Source organism: Ctenopharyngodon idella, chromosome 19 (genome assembly GCF_019924925.1).
Source record: "Ctenopharyngodon idella isolate HZGC_01 chromosome 19, HZGC01, whole genome shotgun sequence".
NCBI classification, from domain to species: Eukaryota; Metazoa; Chordata; class Actinopteri; order Cypriniformes; family Xenocyprididae; genus Ctenopharyngodon; species Ctenopharyngodon idella.
This window is the reverse complement of record NC_067238.1, coordinates 15408343-15430519: the sequence shown is the minus strand read 5'-3', so window position 1 is coordinate 15430519 and position 22177 is coordinate 15408343. Positions and strand designations below refer to the sequence as shown.

The following is a 22177-nucleotide window of genomic DNA, read 5'->3' as shown; positions in this document are numbered from 1 at the left end:
GAGCCATTTTAACGGTTTAGATGCAGACTTTCTGTCTGTTTAAATGGCAGGAAAACTCTCTGAACGGCAGGCTGAAACTGCTGTTTATCATCGACAAAGAGTCCAAAAACTCAGAGTTTCAGAGTACTTTCCAGAGAGAAACAAATAATAAAATCTCTACGGAAAAAGATTTTTTTTAGCTTCTGCAGCAGGTGGGCATAGAAACTGGCCATTGATAAAATGGTGGAAATGTAATTTTGTTTGTTTGGGTTGGACATTTTTAAATGTAATAACCCGCATGTCATCTGGACTGGTATCTGAAGGGTATTTACTCTTGTTTCAGGTAAAAATAGTACAACTTGAAGTTTATGAAGTTTTCCAGTTTTGGTACATAGTGTGCAGAGAGCTAGAATACAGGTCTGTACTTTCTCAGTCGAGACATTTTTGAACATTTGTCACCACATTGCTCCAATAGAGTCTTTGTGCTAAAGGTGTACTGGGTGTACAGACATCCTTCAGTGTACAAAGCCTTTGTCCAGACATGTAATGAATGTGGTGCTGCGGCGGTAACAAACCTATAGGGGCACATAGAGTTTCCTTCAAATGACTGTGCTGTTAAACCAGATGTGTTTTATAATTCAGGTAGATAGATGTTAGCATGTCAACTTGCTCAGTAAAGTGTTCTTCAAACTCACCATTTAATACCTTATATCGTTTGCATTCATTCACTGTATGGTTATCATTCGGCCATTAAAGGGTTAGTTCACTCAAAAAATGAAAATTACCCCATAATTTACTTACCCTCAAGCCATCCTAGGTGTAAATGACTTTCTTCTTTCAGCCAAACACAATCAGAGTTAAATTTAAAAAATATCCTGGCTCTTCCAAGCTTTATAATGGGAGGTGATTATAGGTTATAAAGTGGATTTTTTTTCTTACAAAACGCATCACTTCGCTTCAGAAGGCCTTTATTAACCCCCTGGAGCCGTATGGATTACTTTTATGATGGATGGATGTGCTTTTTTGGGCTTCAAAATATCTGGTACCATTCATTCACATTATAAAGCTTGGAAGAGCCAGAATATTATTTAATATAACTCCGATTGTGTTTGACTGAAAGAAGAAAGTCATATATGCCTAGGATGGCTTGAGGGAAGTAAATTATGGGATCATTTTCATTTTTGGGTGTACAGACCTAAATCTAAGCTAAAGCTAAAAATACTCCACAAGTTTTTCAAGTAGTTTGTAGGTATTAATTTTTAGATTTCTCAGATAATTGGTAGATTTTAATGTTGTTGGTTTTTCAAGTAAATTGTGGGTTTTAATTTTTAGGTTTTTCAGATAATTTGTCGATTTTTATTTATTTTTATTTTTATCAGGTAATTTTTTTAGCTTTTCGGGTATTTTTTAATTTTTTTAGTTTGTAGTTTGTTGTTGTTGTTGTTGTTGTTTTTTGTTTTTCAGAAAATTTGTAGATTAATTTAAAGATTTTTCAGATTTTTTTTAGATTTTTCATTTTGTAGATTTTAATTCTTTGTTTTTTAGATATTATGCACTTGCGTTTGCAAATTTCATAAATTACATTTACATTTTTTATAGGTTTTTGTCTTTTTGTAAGTCTTATTTTGTAGTTTTTAGGTAGTCAAGAAGAGCTAAACTGGAACATAACATAACCGGTAAAAGCACTGACTACACATTAATTCATCCCAGTTTGCTTTTTATTCTAATCTTATTTCCTTGCAGCTTGCTAAGTGTCTCAAAAAAAAAAAAAAAAAACACTCTTGAGTATGATTCAAAGACACAGTGCCATCAAACTCACAAACATTAGCAAATCCAACAACAGTTCTTTCCCCAACATGCTCATTGTGTCAGTTTTACGTTGTGTTATTGCGTTCCTGTACATCTCAAGCCTCTCTTTCTCTAGCAATGTAATCAGTGCAGACTGTTTACCTCATTAAAACACTCTCACATAGTGACGGAGACCAAGGACAAAAGTGATTAGATTGTTTAAATGGGTTGTGTTTACATCTGTGTGTTTGTGTGGGCTGTTGATTCATGGGTCCTGTAGCTTTTTTCCGCACATTAAGTGCTTAGAATGGCACATACAGTGTCTCATTTACATAATTAGGCTAAGACAACTTCAAGATGGAGGAGAGCGCTGGAGGAGAGTGTGTCCTGCAACGGAGATTTTCCCAAGTAATTTTTAAGTTGATTGTTTATGCAATTTAAAATGAAGCACTGCTGTTTTCTTCCGCCACCTTTTGCATCCTTGGAAAAATGCGGCGTCCCCGCTACCCTCTAATGTGTGCTTTGCATCCCAATACAATAATTACATGCATTTGCGACGTGTGTGTACGCATGTTAAACAGCTCCTCCAAGTATGAAAGTGGCATGTTGCAGACTTTTAGTTTGTTCGGATTAGTTCCCGCAAGAGTCAAATACAATACTTTTTTTCCCACTAGCTTGTGTCTATTGTGCAGCCACTATCTGACTGATAAGAGCGGCCGTTGTGTGCCCTATGTGTTTATCTTTCCATTCACTCAGCTTGTGTCGTAACGCCCGCCGCTGTCCCTTATACCCCTTTAGGCCAATTAGTGTTCGTCTTTACTGAACTAACAAATATTTGCAGGGCGGCTTTGTGCGGCTCACAGCGTGAATGATTCAAAGCTGTCATTTTATGACAGGTATGAATGGTCTTTTGTGTCGTTTGGTCATTCATACTGAGTTGGTTTGTTTTGCATGTGAAAGTGTGGTATGCTGTGAGCAGTTCTAAGCTTTCCGTATGAAGCTCCTCGAGGGGAGTTGGGAAGGCAGTACATGCTGTTTCAAAGGTTTGTGGTTTAGTTTTTTCTTAATAGAATGGTTACAGTCCATTAACTTCAGGGTCTCCGGCAGCGTTAGCTAAAGGTGTCCTTGTTAATAAACTCATGGTATGCTCGTAGGCTATTAGCATGAGGGTTTATATAATATTATACAGAGTCCACTGCTGATGGACTGTAACTGTAGTAGGTAACACTTTAGTATAGGGAACACATATTCACTATCAACTACAACTTTTCCCTCAATTAACTACTAATTTACTACTTATTAATAGTTAGTAAGGTAGTTGTTAAGTTTAGGTATTGGGTTAAGAATGTAGAATAAGGTCATGCAGAATAAGGCATTAATATGTGCTTAATAATTACTAATAAACAGCCAATATTCTAGTAATATGCATGCTAATAAGCAACTAGTTAAAAGACCCTAAAATAAAGTGTTACCGTTTATTTTTATTTAATTGTATACATTATACCCTGCATTGGACCATCAGTTTTGGATTATATCTGGCATATAATATGGACAAAAATGTAATTTTAGTGGATAATACAAAATAATATTGTATGTGTTTTCTGCAACACTACTGGCACTTAGCAGAATTACAAAATTACAGCATATTTGCAAACAAACTTGGAAACGGCCCTTTCACAGGTTGAGCCTCCTAATGCAAAAATCACAAATACAGCTCTTACGGGTACTTGTGAAGACATGTTTAAGTAAGCAACTTTAAATAAAAGGTCCAACATATGAGGAAAACTTTTAGCTGTGCTGCTATTTGTCATTAGTAAGCAAATTGAGTAGACTAAGACTCCATCTAGAGCGAACACAAGCATCTCGCTTATAATAAACCCACCCAATGTACATTTTTGACATGATGCACCACAACTATTTGAGGCTGTCTACACCGGACACACTTGGTAAACAGTATAAACTGGTACATTTGTCTTTCTGAACAGGTGCATGAAGATCTTGTATTGTAGCGTGTTGCATCTCAATGCCCCGTTCTCTTTGACGTGTTCCTGACCTGTTTAATCTTTGAAGGTCCAGCACTTTTGTAGCTGAATTTGAACGTCTTTTCCCATGTAAAGCGTCAGTCATGGTCCCACACCAGTTAAACACCCTCTGGCTCCAGATGCTACAGTAGCCACCCCCCAATTTCTCGCTATTGGTTGAGCTGAAAAGAGATCGTTGGGTCTGGGCAGGCCAATGTCAGTGTTTTGATTGTGCCTGATATACTCAATGTTTTCACTTTTGGGGTAAAAAACCCATGAATGGTACACTGATAGTAGTCAATGAACAATAAACTGGGTTAAGGGGAAGTCGTACATACTTCACCTTTAATTTTGTCTTGTAGTGTGCAATAGTTTAAGTCACTTTGGTTAACAAGCATCTGCTAAATAAACAAAAGTAAGCATTTAGACCTACAGTATAAACTTTTGCTTGGAGTGTTCAACAATGATTTACTCAGATGCATTAAATATTTACTTGAAGTTTTAAATGGAATAATCAACCATATATATATATATATATATATATCCAGATAGCTGGAGTGTGTAGATGGGGTTGGTGTTTGCTAACTGGAGAGATGATGTGTGAAGTTATTACAATCATGAAAATCTTCAGGAGCCATTTACCCCCTTCTTCTTAACCTATAATTACCCGGTTAAATTTAAACTCCACAGCAGGTCAAGTCAGGAATCAAATCAAATTATAATCCCTACCGGATAATCAGGGAAGGCCACTCAGAAAGACAGTCGGCATTACTGATGATTGTGTTTGTGTGCGTGTGGGGTCGTTTTAAAGGTTTTCCCGGCAGCTGTTTGGCTCTGTTCTGATCGTAGGTTGTTTAAAACATGCTGCGAAATTGAAACTCCTAATTAGTTTCCTTTTGTACCTGATAAAGAAGGATTTACCACTAATAGCTGATTGGTGCAGCACTCAGAAAACCTTGGCCAAGCCAAGTAACAATACCGGTATTTTTACCTCTTTCACAAGACCCCAGATTAAGAAGTCTCGCCAGGTAGCCGTTGCCCTCTGATCCTTGCGGATAAAATGATTTTTTTCTTTTTTCTTTTTTTTTATGGTTCTCATCAAAGGGATGTTTTGTTCTGTGAAACTAGTTTCTTTTCTTTTCTCACTTTCAGATGGATTCAACCAAGATTTAGAAGCATGTCAACCATTTTCAATGATTCCTATGTGTTTATTTTGTCCGTCAAAACAGAATTGGCATTCTGATTTTCTTGGACACTTCCCGTGTGAATATTAAATATCTGCATTTTTCGAGGGTTGTGGCTCTGCATTGTAGCACATACATTTACAGTCAAAGCTGTTTCAAAACTTGGTTTGTTTCTCTATTTTATTTTGATTCTTGTTGGCATATTTGTTTTTTCATATTTATATTAATCTGAAGTGATTTTTGCTGTCATTTATAAACAAAACATGCCTTTTTCTCTGAAAATGCCTTTTAATGGTGGTTGTTTTCCAGATGCAGCCTTGATTCCTTCTCAGACTGATAATAGCAAAAATGTTGATAAACTGAAAGAATGCCAGTAAAAGCCTGTGGAGCTGTTGTCCATCTATCATGAAATTTGTGAATGCTGCTATAAGCTACATTTCAGTCCGTTTTGAAATACTGCCTTGTAAAAGCAAATAAACCAAGGAGAAAATGCCACATTGTAACATTTTTTTGATGGTTCTCATCAAAGGGATGTTTTGTTCTGTGAAATCAGTTTCTTGTGTCACTTTCAGATGGATTCAGACTAAATTTAGAAGCTTGTCAACCATTTCACATGATTCCCATGTGTTTATTTTGTTCTTCAGAACAAAATTACTCTTTAGATTTTCTTGGACGCCTCCCATGTGGATATTGGAGATCAGCATTCTTCGAAGATTGTGGCTCTGCATTGTTGCGCATATATTTACAGCCAAAGGTGTTGGCGTAATTGATCAGGTTGCCGAGGCCAGTTAGTAGTCGATGCTACCCTCATACCTACATCCTCCCACACAAAATGCCTAATCAATTCTTCACCAGGAAAATGGGATTATGAGGACAAGCCTTTGTGTGCAAGAGCTCCCGATTGAGACTCGGTCCTCGGCACCTAGATCCAATTGAGCTCCATTCAAATGGCAGATCATTGATTGACTGGGAACCTGAAGACCCATTTGGTGTAGGTTGTGTCTTGTTTTGTTAAATACTTTTGTCCTTGTGGCAGCTCCAGTCAACCCTTTTGTTTATACCAAGCAGGTCTATGATACTAGTTGCTTGTCTGGCACATTTTTTGAGCCCATCACCAGAGACGTAAATGCCATGTGACTAATCACTCTGAAGCTCTTGGATTATTTAGTCATTTTTTTCATTGTAACATTCACAGTCTTTATACTCATGCTCAGACAATGATTCATTATTTATCTTTACCAAAAAATGCAATGCATCTAATTAATCTGAAATAATGCAATGCATCATTCAATCTAAAATTCAGTCACATGTCTATAGAGCTCTTGACACAATTTTTTTTTATCTGTGTTGGATTTCAAAATCATTTCTACACTCTATATTCATCCGATCTTATTTAACCCCACAGCAGAATGAGAAAGTTATAGAAAGACTGCAGCATTTACAACTCTCATTTCCCAAGAGTCTGTAATTAAATCTCACTTCTGTGGTTCCACCCTCCAACATGTTGGTGTATTGCTGACAGAACACAAGCGCAGAACTACTGCAGCCTTCCCTGCTGCTAGAGCCAATGACACCACAGTCATTACAGCTTGATTCCTGCATTTAATAACAATCATTTGTGCAAACAATTACCTAAAGCTTAGAGTTAAGAAGACATTGTGCTGTTCTTTTAGAATAGTAAACTGCACTTCAAAATATTTTAACTCCATCAGGGGAAACCACTTTAAAAAAAAAAAAAAAAAAGTCCCCCACTTTTAGAAATGATTTGGAGCCTGGTTCGCTTCTCTCATAATTTGGTTTGTGTAGGCAAATATGATTGTGTTATTACCTGGATCCACCCAAGATTTTAAGATTTCTATTTAGATTTCAAATTTTTATAAACAAAACATGCCCTTTTCTCTTAAAACAAATGGCTGTTTTTCCAGACACAGTCTGGAATCCCAATCAAATGGTTTTTAGGAAATAAGAAGGCCAGTAAAATCCTGCATAGCTGTTGTCCATCTATCTTGAAATTCGGAGATGCTGCTTTGAGCAAAATTTTAGTCTGTTTTGAAATATTGGCTTGTGAAAGTGAACGAGCTAAGAAAATGCAACATTGTGACATTTTAACTATTTCAGGGGAACACAAATAAGCTACATGTCTGAAAATTACCTACATTTGGGGAATAGCCATTACATTTAAAGGGGACCTATAATGCCCCTTTTACAAGATGTAATATAAGTCTCTGGTGTCCCCAGAATGTGTCTGTGAAGTTTCAGCTCAAAATACCCCATGGATCATTTATTATAGCTTGACAAATTTGCCCCTATTTGAGTGTGAGCAAAAACACGCCGTTTTTGTGTGTGTCCCTTTACATGCAAATGAGCTGCTGCTCCCGGCACGCTTTCCAAAAGAGGGCGGAGCTTTAACAGCTCGCGTTTCAGTTGCTCAACAACAACAAAGCTGGAGAATCTCACGCACCCAAAATGAGGATTGTCAGTAACGGTGTTCAGCCTTACATTGTTCAAACCGGAGTCAGACACTGATGGAGAGACTCCAGAAGAAGTTACAACTTTTAGAATGAAACTGGACGTTTCTGAATGGTTAGTGGATAAATTTATGTAGTTGCTGTGGAGTTGATTCAACTCATCGACTAGCATGTTAATCTTTTGTGCAAATCCAGCGTTGAATTGACCCTCGTTTGTGAAGCAGTCCGGCATAAAATGACAGCATGGTAACAACACTCTACTACAACAACCCTTCCTCTTCTCTAAAGCAGCCCAACATGGCCTTTGTTGCGTGTTCTCGGGGGCAGGGTTTATGTAAATTTTAGGGTTAATGATGTCACCAACCTGGGAAGAAGATTGTTGTAGTCCCTACCAGCCATTTGTTGTAGTCCTTAAACAGCGATTTCTGTAAAAGAAAATATCTCCCTTTGCATTAAACTTTGAGCGTCGTAGCGTGCAGATGTTGTTTATGCTCAAACAGCAACATTACACACTAACTAAAGTTAAAAAAAGTGAAATCGTAATCAAGAACCCCTTTAAGAGTGCAGTTTTGCTTTGTCGCGGTTCCATTTAAAAATAGTATTTGTCCATGTAAACTGACATCAGGACCAGGCAGAAGCCTCTCTGCCAAGTGGTTACACACAAGCAGTAAGTGGCAATTCATCTTTGCTAGTGCTGATTTAACGTCTGCCCCAGTGGAGGATTTTGCCAGTCGGTGTGTGAGAAAGTCTGGGTTAAGTGCAAACACTACAAATTGGATAAAGCCTTTATCATATTTATTGGTGTTTACATTTATGCATTTGGCAGATCCAATGTGGCACTCAAAGTAACAGGAAATTGCCTGAAATTGTTCATGACATTTATTTGTTTATTTAAAGCAATTTTTGGTTTTAATATAATAGGTTATGTCCTGGTTCTTAAACCCAGTCAGAGCCAACACTGTCCTTTATTCCCTCTCACAAGATCTGCAGTGGCGTGTCAGAGATTCCCAGCATCAGCTTCAAAGGAGGATGATGAACAAATCATTTAGTGCAGTGAATCTAGTTTAGATTAATCATCTCTAAGGCCGAATGAAATCTCCAGTAGACACGGACCTCCTGCGGAGAGCGTTTCACATCCAATCCAGACTTCCCTTTCTCTTTTTATGTGCTGCTTTGCTCATTCGACAGCTCTGTAGAGCAGTTTCATGGCGTAACCTTGCCAGGCGCTGTTTTCCTTCTGTCATTGATCAGCTCTGTGGGTTGTGTTCGTTAAAGTGCCCATATTTTCACAGCTGATCTGACACCGTAACCTGTGTTTGCATTTCAGGTATAGCTGGTTATTGATTAGGGTCTGTCAGGTTAGCTGAGCATCGAAAGTGATTCACAATGATCACAACTGAGCTTTCAGAGTCTCTGTGGGTATTTCTTATCTTTCAGACTGAATTTTGGTGTGTGTGTGTGAGAACAGTAAATATAATTCATTATATATATACACCAATCAGGCATAATATTATGACCACTGACAGGTGACTGACAATAACACTGATTATCTCTTCATCACGGCACCTGTTAATGAGTGGGATATAGTAGGCAGCAAGTGAACATTTTGTCCTCAAAGTTGATGTGTTAGAAGCAGGAAAAATGGGCAAGCGTAAGGATTTGAGTGAGTTTGACAAGGGCCAAATTGTGATGGCTAGACGACTGGGTCAGAGCATCTCAAACTGCAGCTCTTGTGGGGTGTTCCCGGTCTGCAGTGGTCAGTATCTATCAAAAGTGGTCCAAGGAAGGAACAGTGGTGAACCGGCGAAAGGGTCATGGGCGGCCATGGCTTATTGCTGCACGTGGGGAGCAAAGGCTGGCCTATGTGGTCCGATCCAACAGACGAGCTACTGCGGGAAGAAGGCAAGCCGGCAGAGGCAGTGTGATGCTTTGGGCAATGTTCTGCTGGGAAACCTTGGGTTCTGCCATCCATGTGGATGTTACTTTGACACGTACCAACTACCTAAGCATTGTTGCAGACCATGTACACCCTTTCATGGAAAAGGTATTCCCCAATGGCTGTGGCCTCTTTCCACAGGATAATTCATCCTGCCACAAAGCAAAAATGTTTCAGGAATGGTTTGAGGAGCACAACAACAGGTTTGAATCGTTGACTTGGCCTCCAAATTCCCCAGATCTCAATCCAGTCAAGCATCTGTGGGATGTGCTGAACAAATAAGTCCGATCCATGGAGGCTCCACCTCACAACTTACCGGACTTAAAGGATCTGCTGCTGACATCTTGGTGCCAGATACCACAGCACACCTTCAGGGGTCTAGTGGAGTCCATGCCTCGACAGGTCAGGGCTGTTTTGGCAGCAAAAGGAAAGTGGTCATAATGTTATCGGTATATATTTAGCACTGTCAAGCAATAAATTTTTTTTAATCTAATTATTTGCACAATGTGGTGATTAATTAATTAATTTAGCGTGCATCAAATTTGCTCGAGAAATTACCCACAAAACATAATTTAAAGTCATTATTGTGTTAAATGAGAAAAGCATCAAATAAACATTACAAATAGTAGCTTTAGGAAAAAAAATATTTTATTTGATTCAACATAGACTTTATTACACAGAAACTTTTAGGCTTTAACAGCCATGAGGGTCAGTAAATGTTGACAGCATTTTCATTATTTGGGTGAACTAGGCCTACTTTTAATGGGTTTTTTATTAATATGGATTTTTTTTTAATGAAATGATACTCTAAATAAGAAACTAAAGCTGCCAGTAGGTGGCAGTAAATGTCTAAATAAGTCATTCATTCATTCAAACGGCTGATTTATTCAGGAATGAAGTAAATGGCACTCTTTTTTTAATGGGCCATTGAATCATTGGTTCACTCGATTGATTCACTCAAAAAGCTGAAGCACCGCTTTGTGTTACTCAGAGATGCACAACAGTTCTGCTCTGGCTTTATAGTTAATATTTCCTTTGGCAGAATTGAGCAAAAGCAGACAATATTGTGTCTAAAATATAACACAATATTAACTTCTTATTTATTGAACGGTTGTATAAAATCAATATCACATTTGCACTCGTGCTATTCAGGACAAAAACATCACTCGTGTGATATTGCGCTCGTTACTCTTATGATATTACTTAACTATATCATGATATAAATATGAGAGAAAAACTCATACAGGGGGACTTTTGCCCTGATATCTTGAATTTTAGGGTCAACTGCTAACTGCATTCTATAGGCTCCATCACGCAAAAAGCTCCAGAAATAAATCATTCCTGGTGTATATATTTGCTTAGAAAATATTCCATTGTTTGTGTTCGATTCTTTGTATTGTTCTGCTCTGTGAAGCTTTGAATTATTTGTTTGCAAAAAGTGTGAGCCTGGAGCTTCCTTATCGTCTGACGCAAGGAGACGCTTCGCTGCCTCTATGAATTTGTTTGTCACCTTGTTGATTGTGAATATCCAGCCAGATCAGGCTGGAGCTGAGGAAAGAATGAGGCAGGATGGACCCAGTAGAGGAATTCTGCCATAAAAAACATAATTAATGTTGGATGTGAACTGGAGTGAATTGAAGTGAATGAATTCAGAATCATCCAATACAGGAAGTTCTGATTTGATCAGACTCTCTCTGGAGAAAGAGGCATCGCCAGCCGGAGGCTCTCAGCCAAGTTTGATGCCAGTCTTTGCGGCTCTCTTTATTTCATCGCCAGCGTAAACGTGACAGCGCAGAAATATAATAGATTGTGCTGCTCTCTAAAACAGTAAACAAAAGTCTTTCTTTTTCATCTGCTTGATCAGATGTAAGACTTGAGATGGAGTTGGCACAGGATGCCCTGTATTGTGTTTCCAGGTTAAAAAAAAAAAATCTTTATTTTCAAGAAGTAATACTTTTAAAACTTAGCTCTCTTTTAAGCTTTCCTGCTATTTTACATTTACATTTTCTGAATGGTAGTTATTATTTTAGTTGATCCCTCTGGACAAACCTTTTCTACAAATCTTAGGTTTTTTTAAGGAACTTGTAGTCTATATGCAAAGTATGATATGTTTATTTGTTCATTCAATAATTTGGTCATTCACATTAAACATAGAATTGCATTGTTTGCATTTCTCAATTCAGCACACGTGTAGAGGCTTTAAATTCGGCGTGAAAGAAAATGCAGTCATTCATTATTCATTATATGTTCACACAGCAACAGTTCTCTCTTTGAGTCCTTAATACAGTTACGTTCACATACAGTTCACTTATTTACGGAAAATCCGCACTGTGTGACTTAAAATGTAGTGTTTTATCCTTATTTCTTGCATGTATATACAAATTAAAATATTGAAGTTTTTATGTTCTTCCTCTTTGCAAGAATTAAAAGACCAATCGCAATTCTGTATGCATATATTACAATCAAAATAACCAAAATAGATTTTTGAATGTCAAAGTGACCCGAATGTTTCAGATGTGAGCTGTTTTTACTAGTTGAAATGCATAATTATGGCAATTCAGTTGAAATTTTTGAACTTTTATGTTAAATTTAAGTGCTAAAGAAATCTGTTAAGCAGTTGGAGCTGAATTAATTGGAGAATTTTGTGAAGATTTAGAAAAAGAAGTCTGAGCGATTTCAACAGAGTGCCACTTTGTAATTAATTGATCTTACATAAGCATTCACATTTGAAGCACCCGATGATTCAGGCATGACAGTGAGAGATATCCCTCTTGTTCTTTAACAGCGGAGCATCGACCAGGCTGAACTGTGTTTGAAGGACGTTGCTCTGCTCTCAAGCTTTGCAATTCAGAATGAAACAGATTGAAAGGGTCTTTTGTGTCCCTCAGACTTGATTCCCACTAGTGTTTCTTTCAGCGTTAAGTAGTGCACTTGAAAGCATGTGCCCTGATCTTGAGGAAGACCAGACGGCTGTTTCCTTTAGCCTTGTGGAATGAAACTCTTGAGCGGGTACGCCATTAGTTTCACTGTATTGGTCTGAAAGCACCAGGCACGGTCATGTTTGCCAACAGATGGCTTTCGCTGAGTAAGTGTCAGTGCTAATGTGGAGAAAATGAGATGAGAAGATCAACTCTTCCTGAGGTCACCCTCCTGCTGATTCTGTGCTTTTATATAGATTCCCAAGTAAAATTTATGCTGTTACATGATGGCGATCCACCTAAGTATAACACGGCTTAATAATTCATCTAAATTATCACGTTTAAACATTTACAAGAGGGCTGTAAATGTTCCATCTCCAGGATCGCTGACATTCATGTCCTAGAATCTAAGCTCAGGACCAAGTTTATGGAGACCTTTGGGTAGAAACCCTTCTCATTTGGTTAGTAAGAGTTTGGCCGATGTACTTGTTGGTGCTAAATGTTTTTGTGCTTTCTCTGTGTGCAAATTATATGATGGTTTTAAGGATGTGTAATTTTATTGTCATTATTATTATTATTATTATTATTTAATTATCTATTTATAAAAATATATAAAATATATTATTAGTGCAGTCAAATCGATTTATCACAATAAAACACATCTAACAAAAGTTTGTAAATATATAATTTGTGTGTGTGTGTATATATACATATATGTGTATATATATATATATATATATATATATATATATATATATACACATACATATATATCACAGAATCACAAGATATAAACTCGCATATTTACAGACTTTTATGTTAAATGCGATTAATCGATTTAACCGCACTAATATGAATATATAATTTTATATAAATAGACAAATATATATTATATAATATTATATTATATTATATTATAATAAAATTATATCTATCTCTCTCTCTCTATCTCTCTATATATATATTAATATATATATATATATATATATAATTCTGACCTTTTCTCACAATTGCAAGTTTTATGTTTCACAATTCTGAGTAGAAAAAAAAGGCAAAATATTGCAAGATAAAGGCAAGAATTGCAAGATAAAAAGTTGCAATTGCAAAGAAAAGAAAAGAATTACAGTTAATTACTGAATAACAACCATTTATGTACAGTGAGACAGTAGGCTTTCCTTATAAATCTCAATTTTCTATTTCTTTAAAATGTTAATAAAATAAAAATAGCTTTGTCTATACAGAATTTTGCCAAAATAATTATGTAGTTTACAGTATTTTCATTATGTATTCATTATCTTTATTCTGCATAATAATTTCTAACAATGTTTATTTTCCAACATAGAGACTTCAGTAAATGTTTCTAAAAAACGTCATTCAGCCAAACAGCAACTATTAAAAGTCTTTTTTATTAAAAGTTTTAAGTGATAAATAATGAGAATATAAATTTTGTGAATATACCTGATGCTAAGTGGCCTGCTGTTGCTACGGTAACCTCCTCAAATGGGTGCAACTTCTGTTTACAAGCTTTTGTTTTGGCACTCTAGGTGAAAATATGAAGTTTTTGTCATAGTGAAATGTTGTTTGCTTAGGTACGACTCTCTCAGTGTTTTGTTTTGACATCTTTTAGGTGTGTTCAAGCCTCTGATATCAGGTTTGACCCCCCTTCCCATGCAGGGCTACTCCGAACTCCAGGAATCAGTTTGCACACATGGCTTTGCTGAGTCGGACAGTTTCTGCTGCCCGGCACTTTTCTCGCGGACACTCGGTGCCACGGGCAGACCTGGTTGCCATGGCAACCTGTTCCTTTTTTTGTGTGTGTGCTGTGACATCGTGGTCACCCCCGACAACCGTTCTAGAGTCACCACAACAATGCTGACGTGGTAAACCTGAGAGAGAGAGAGCAGCAGAATGAACCTGTAAATGATGAAATGTGTTGTTGTGTTTAATGGCAGGAGCTTTAATGCACAAAGGTGAATCATTTTGACTTGGGTGAGTGTGTAACCACCTAGCAACCACCCTAGTAACCGCTTAGCAACACACTATCATTATGGTGGTGAGTCTTGCACAGGTAAACGCTACTCCTGTTTTCTGTAGAAAATGTAGTTTTCGTGTAGAGTTTTCCATTTCTGTGCATGTCTGATTGCCCCTTCCTCTCTCTCTCTCCCTTTGTTCTGTTCATCATTATGGAGGAATATCTCCACCCGTCCGCAGCTGATCTACCTATCATTTCCACATCTCCTAGCAACAGCTCTTTAAAAAACTAAATATAACACTTGGTAAGGTGTCACACTAGAGCCGTGTGTGTGTGTGTGTGTGTGTGTGTGTGTGTGTGTGTGTGCGCGCTTTTGTGATTTATGAGGACACAAATTTGTATATTGACATGGGTATTAAACTGGTATTACGACTTAAACATGAAAAATGAGTCATTTCATGGGTCCTCATATATAAAATAGCTTTAAAAACATACTAAACAATGTTTTATTAAAAATGTTAAAATGCAGACAGTTTTCTGTGATGGGTAGGTTTAGGGGTAGGGGTAGTGTAGGGGGAGAGAATGTACAATTTGTACAGTATAAAAACCATTACGCCTATGGAGAGTCCTCACTTTGATAGCAAATCAAACCTGTGTGTGTGTGTGTGTGTGTGTGTGTGTGTGTGTGTGTGTGTGTGTGTGTGTGTGTGTGTGAAGCAGATGAAATAGAGGGCTATAAGTGGATCGAGTGAAAATAAGCTAAAATTTCTGAAAAGTGGAGACTGATCTCGTATTGTCTACAAACTGAAAGAACACACAGACACACACACATACAGACACAGTGAGCATTTCTGGATACTCCTGAAATAGCACAACAGAATCAACCTTTGAACTTGTGTTCAGAGTACAAAATTGAGTGTTTAGAGGGAGGTACAACTACATGATTCATATTTTGGATGGTTCAGGTTGTCTTGTCTGAATTAAGACTTTCTCTGTCTTATTAAAGCACAAAGGAAATAACAACACTTGAGTTCCTTAGGTTTTGCATTGATCCTTAAAGGTTGTATTCACAATCCATTTTACTTCTGCAATGTGACGCAGGGTAGACAACATATTGAATTTAACATGGGTGAAGACGAGGCTGTGAAAGATAGACTTACAGTCTTTACAATGGTGTACAGTGTATAAAGCCTCTAGATCACATGTTCATAACTCACAACTTTCAAAACTATTTTATGGAGTTTTCAACTTTTATTTCTTTCGGAAAGACGTTTCATTGCCTGGACATTTAGTATGTTGTTAATCAACAGTATGATCCATTGGACACACTGTACTTCTGTTCCTCACATCCTCGTTTTCACTCCTGTCATAAATTAAATATGCTGCTACCCTGACTAACATCTGTTTCAGAGTAAAACAGAATATTCACTCAGAGGGGAAAAATGTAAGGCAGGAAGGAATTACATCAGGAATTGATTGGATCATATGAAGAGTCTGTATTTTAGAGGTGTTGTGGAGTTGATTGTTACTCAAACTAACATTTTTTTTTTTCTTTGAAATAATGTATACTGATAGATTGTGCACAAAATATAACTAGCCTGTTTTTTTTTTTTACAATACAGTTAAATCACAGTGGATTAACTCAAGTCCTGCCCATCATTATTTTCAGCTGAATATTGTTTCATACCTCACATTATGTTGACTTTGTGATCTTTGTTTGATCTTCAACATTTAAAGACAATCCTTTAAATTAAACAGGAGTCGTTGGAACAAATCTTGATTAAAACAGCTTGTGTTTAGACGTTGCCGGTGGCGTTGTTCTGTTCCAAAAACGCTCTATTTTTCTGGTGAAATGCTATTTTGGGACTTAAAATAACATTTGGATGAAGCTCTGGTTTGCAGAGGGAAAAACTTTTTAACCAAGTCTTACGTCAGTCAGGAGGGACCATGAATATTTGATGATGCAAAGCAAAACATTTGAGCTTCGCTTATAAAAAAAAAAAAAAAGCGTGACATTTACCTTCACGGTTATGATAGTGACTGTTAAGTCATCATTACCCAAACAGACGGCCGTACCTGCCGCTTCTCAGAGTTTAAACCGAGTCCTCGGAGAGCAGCGCTGCTGTTGCTGACATCTACAGCTGTCCTGTCAATGAGAGATTATTTATCTGCGTGTGCGGGACTCATCCTGAGAAGAGCTGCTGTAGTCCCCCAGGCCGGCTGTCTGTCTGTATGTCATTGACAGAGCCCCGCGGGGACCGCATCTCCCAGCATGCCCCTCTCCGGGGACGGGGCTCGTGTGACAGCTCTGCCTCCGGCGTTCGAAGAGAGACAGAGAAGTCCTCATCATGATAGATACCGACAGCTCAGAGCACATGAGAGAGATGCAACATGAATTTTCTTCACAATCAGGCAAAACCTGTTTCATCTGTATTGTTTACTGTTTCCTCTTTATTTGTAATGCACGTTCATTCATGCTCTGCTCACAGATCAGCGCTGTTGCATCATGGCTTGCCACTGTTGACTCTCTGTGCAGCTGGAGAAACACATCTAAGGCTGATGATCAACTGAAATAGTCTAGTTAGTAGATGGTTTTTGTGGGTTTTAAGAATGAAAATTCTGTCATTTAGTCACACCTGTATGGTTTTGTCTTTTGTGGAGAAAGGAGATCTGTGCTTTTTCATACAATAAAAGTGAATGTGGATTGAGGCAGTTGAGCTGCTAAAAACATGATAAAAAGGATAAGTATCAAAACACATTCAAATAAGTTAAAGGGTTAGTTCACCCAAAAATGAAAATTCTGTCATTAATTACTCACCTTCATGTCGTTCCACAGACCTTCGTTCATCTTCGAAACACAAATTAAGATATTTTTGATGAAATCCGAGAGGTATCTGACTCCCCTACAGACTGCAATGTTATAAACACTTTCAAGGCCCAGAGAGGTAGTAACGACATCATTAAAATAGCTCATGTGACTACAGTGGTTCAACCTTAATGTTATGAAGTCTCCTACGCTGTTGACATAGAACCTGGAAGCGCTGCTCTGTGTTTACAACGTCAACAGGGAAGAGAAGAAATTGTTGAATAAAGTCGTTATTTTTGTCAATCGGAGGCCAGATAGCTCACAGATTTCATCAAAAATATCTTAATTTGTGTTCTGAAGATGAACGAAGGTCTTACGGGTGTGGAACGGCATGAGGGTGAGTAATTAATGACAGAATTTTCATTTTTGGGTGAACTAACCATTTAAAATTATAAATACACCACCATCATTTTCATTTCATATCTTTTCACAGCTAGTGAAAAACAGTACATTTAGGAAAGTTTCAGGACTTCTTCTTGTGCTCATTCGCATTCAAAATATTGGAAGTATATTTTTCCTGAAACGATGCTTCATTTTTCTGAACCATGCTGTAATCATAAAACCCAAACTTTATATTGAAGAAGTGTTTTATATTTGTTGGAATTAGTTTTTCAGTACCAGTGTGCTCACTGTCATTTAGATGCTGGTAGTTTTACACTATGTTGCACATTTTAGGATGTTTAGATGTTACTCTGAAAAATCTCATTCACTGTAGTAAGAGGTCGGGTTCATATTGTTTTTAAAAAATCTCACAGTGTTCTGCGTATATTTGCATTTGTTGGCTTAATGAACCTTTTGAAGGCAAAGTTTGCATTATATTATTGGCCAGATTTGCGCTAGTTTAAACCCTGTTTTGGCATTAAAAAACTACTGTCAGGATTTACAAAAGACACGCAGTGAAAAATTAGTGCTAAAAAGGCATGGACAGGGTTATTTTTGCAGCTGACCTTATTGCATATGCATTTGTAGGAGTTTCCCTTTCAGACGCAAAATTTATGGGAGGAGAGTATTTAAATGAATCACGCAGGTTATTTACTAAGGTTTGTGCTAATCAATTTACTGGTATTTGCATTATTTAACATCCAAAAAAGCATGTCTTAAACCAGACGCTAATTTGTGCTGCTCTTGGTAGATTGTGTTGGTCATTATGGAAATGATCCAGCTGCGTCTGTGTTCTTTAATTTACGTGTCATCAGTAGATCATGCGCAGAACTTTCCACTCCCCATCAGTGCTTTTATGGGATTATAGTGCACCCACACTAATTTGCCATTTAGTAAATCTGTCCCTAAAGATGATGATATTTTGAATGGAGAGTTTGAGGTTTTTGGTCACTGTTTTGAGAAATGTGTTACTGGTTTCAGTAAATGTGCAGTTGAGAAATATGGTAGGGAGCTCATGGTTGTGATGTTATAACTATGAATGAGTTCTTTTTGCGGTTCAGTTTCAGTAAAGTTCTGTGTGAGCTGGAGAGCTTTGTGTTGTGAACATTAAACAGTATTTCAAAAGAGCAAGAAAAAGAGAAGACACCTTTATGTTCTGTAATAAACTTCTCCTGTCTCTCTCTCTCTCTCTCTCTCCAGATGTTGTGGTTAACGGTAAGCCGTGTGACTGTGACGTGGTCGCTGACTGCAGGGTCGGAGATGCTGTGCCGTTAGAGGTGAAACTGACCAACCGCAGCAAGAGCGCCGTTGGACCGTTCTCTCTGACCGTCGTCCCCTTCCAAGACTATCAGAATGGAGTCCAAAACTTCGACCTGCAGGATGCCGTCACTTTCATCGGCTCCAACACCTTCTACATCGGCACGGTGAGCCAATGACGCACATAGAAAAGCACACAGCAGCAGGACGCTGTCTGAGCTAGGTCATGTCATCAACATCTGAGGAAAGTTTAGCTGTCAATCACAGTCAAGGTGTTGAAGGTCCACTTATGTATATGTTAGTCAAGGTTTCTAGCAACAGAAATCCTAATTGCCCTTTCGCAAAGACCCGCCCCCCGTTGCTACGTCCGCCAAGCCATGCCGCTCTCACACCACACATCATGTTCTCACGCAGTGAAAAATACATCACGGAGCAATAAGGACACAAACAACACGCTGACAGACAAGACAGAACAGGTTACTTTTGATATAAAACAAAGTCTCAGCTTTCACATTTTGTCATTTTTTAAGAAATTTAAACAAATACCGTTTTGTGGCTCTTTAATGTGTCGTGACAGATCACTGTGGTGCCTCAGTTCAATTCATGTGAACCAATTATCTCTTCCAACTAGTTATAGCAAAAAATAAACATGAATGAACATCAGAAGGTATGTTGTTTCAAATGCCAAAAGACATTAATACACACCATTTTTTAAGTTCAAATCCACCAACGTTGATCTACAAACTCTCCTGTCTAATTTGTTTGTTGGACAAAATGGCAGATTCAGCGTTATGATTGGTCAGATCGCCTGTCAATCAAACTCCTGGCAAAGGGTGAATTTAGTTTCCCATTAAAATTAGACAGTTTTGTTTGTTTCTTTCGAGAGAGATTTACAAGACATTTGGCCACACATTTAAACACACCTACTTGTTCTTTATTATAAGTATTTTCTACATTAGAGTAATAGTAAAGTCATCAAAAAGTATGGGAATTAACCAGAAATGTTAAAAAATAAATAAATAAATAAATAAATAAATAAATCGACATGTATTTTTTATTTATTTATTTGTTTGTTTGTTTGTTTGTACAAAATAATTGCAAGCATTAAATCATAAACTTTTAGATGAAAATGTTTTTAAAGATCATGAGAAGCCTAAATTCAGTCACTTGTGTTAAAACTTAAACTTAATGTTTTTGAAAAGTCTCTTCTGCTCACCAAGGCTGCATTTATTTGATCAAAAATACAGTAAAAACAGTAATATTGTGAAATATTATTAATGAATGAATATTGAATATATTAATGAATATATGTTAAAATGTAATTTATTCCTGTGATCAAAGCTGAATTTTCAGCATTACTACTCCAGTCTCCAGTCTGTGTGTGTGTGTGTATATATATATATATATATATATATATATATATATATACAGTGGGTACGTAAAGTATTCAGACCCCCTTAAATTTTTCACTCTTTGTTATATTGCAGCCATTTGCTAAAATCATTTAAGTAAATTTTTTTTCCTCATTAATGTACACACAGCACCCCATATTGACAGAAAAACACAGAATTGTTGACATTTTTGCAGATTTATTAAAAAAGAAAAACTGAAATATCACATGGTCCTAAGTATTCAGACCCTTTGCTCAGTATTTAGTAGAAGCACCCTTTTGATCTAATACAGCCATGAGTCTTTTTGGGAAAGATGCAACAAGTTTTTCACACCTGGATTTGGGGATCCTCTGCCATTCCTCCTTGCAGATCCTCTCCAGTTCTGTCAGGTTGGATGGTAAACGTTGGTGGACAGCCATTTTTAGGTCTCTCGAGAGATGCTCAATTGGGTTTAAGTCAGGGCTCTGGCTGGGCCATTCAAGAACAGTCACGGAGTTGTTGTGAAGCCACTCCTTCTTTATTTTAGCTGTGTGCTTAGGGTCATTGTCTTGTTGGAAGGTAAACCTTCGGCCCAGTCTGAGGTCCTGAGCACTCTGGAGAAGGTTTTCGTCCAGGATATCCCTGTACTTGGCCGCATTCATCTTTCCCTCGATTGCAACCAGTCGTCCTGTCCCTGCAGCTGAAAAACACCCCCACAGCATGATGCTGCCACCACCATGCTTCACTGTTGGGACCGTATTGGACAGGTGATGAGCAGTGCCTGGTTTTCTCCACACATACCGCTTAGAATTAAGGCCAAAAAGTTCTATCTTGGTCTCATCAGACCAGAGAATCTTATTTCTCACCATCTTGGAGTCCTCCATGCGCGCTTTCATGTGTCTTGCACTGAGGAGAGGCTTCCGTCGGGCCACTCTGCCATAAAGCCCCGACTGGTGGAGGGCTGCAGTGATGGTTGACTTTCTACAACTTTCTCCCATCTCCCGACTGCACCTCTGGAGCTCAGCCACAGTGATCTTTGGGTTCTTCTTTACCTCTCTCACCAAGGCTCTTCTCCCCCGATAGCTCAGTTTGGCCGGACGTCCAGCTCTAGAAAGGGTTCTGGTCGTCCCAAACGTCTTCCATTTAAGGATTATGGAGGCCACTGTGCTCTTAGGAACCTTAAGTGCAGCAGAAATTTTTTTGTAACCTTGGCCAGATCTGTGCCTTGCCACAATTCTGTCTCTGAGCTCTTCAGGCAGTTCCTTTGACATCATGATTCTCATTTGCTCTGACATGCACTGTGAGCTGTAAGGTCTTATATAGACAGGTGTGTGGCTTTCCTAATCAAGTCCAATCAGTATAATCAAACACAGCTGGACTCAAATGAAGGTGTAGAACCATCTCAAGGATGATCAGAAGAAATGGACAGCACCTGAGTTAAATATATGAGTGTCACAGCAAAGGGTCTGAATACTTAGGACCATGTGATATTTCAGTTTTTCTTTTTTAATAAATCTGCAAAAATGTCAACAGTTCTGTGTTTTTCTGTCAATATGGGGTGCTGTGTGTACATTAATGAGGAAAAAAAAATGAACTTAAATGATTTTAGCAAATGGCTGCAATATAACAAAGAGTGAAAAATTTAAGGGGGTCTGAATACTTTCCGTACCCACTGTATATATATATTATTATTATTATTATTATTATAGCAGTAGCATTAAAATATAATGTGCATGGAAAGTAGACTGAATTCCAACTAAAATGGACCAAACTGAGATCTGATCCTATTTTAAGACTAGAAACCAGGTGAATGCAAAGCAAACTGGGTTCCTTTTCACTCTGTTCAGTGTTTGGTTCTTTTAAAGTCTGAGTTTGGTTCTTCTAAAAAGGACAGACTGTCTTTGCTTCTGTACCTGTAAAGGCCAATTCACACCGCACCGACAGACTGCAACAGACACTTTGTCGGGTTTTGTCAGATCAATGTGTTACCCCTGTCGGAGTCTGTCGGAGTCTGTCGGAGCTTGTTTTCGCCGATTG

At 37.8% G+C, this 22177-nt stretch overlaps 1 protein-coding gene across 2 annotated transcripts in view; it reads left to right on the top strand.

The window, feature by feature from the left end:
- The window catches only part of trappc9 (trafficking protein particle complex subunit 9), a 211513-nt gene that overhangs the window by 187567 nt on the left and 1769 nt on the right, over positions 1 to 22177 (top strand). For both annotated transcript variants that reach the window (XM_051872803.1, XM_051872802.1), the window contains one exon: positions 18714 to 18937. In XM_051872803.1, coding sequence (XP_051728763.1) covers positions 18714 to 18937 — 224 coding nt within the window. The remainder of the gene's footprint in view (positions 1 to 18713; positions 18938 to 22177) is intronic.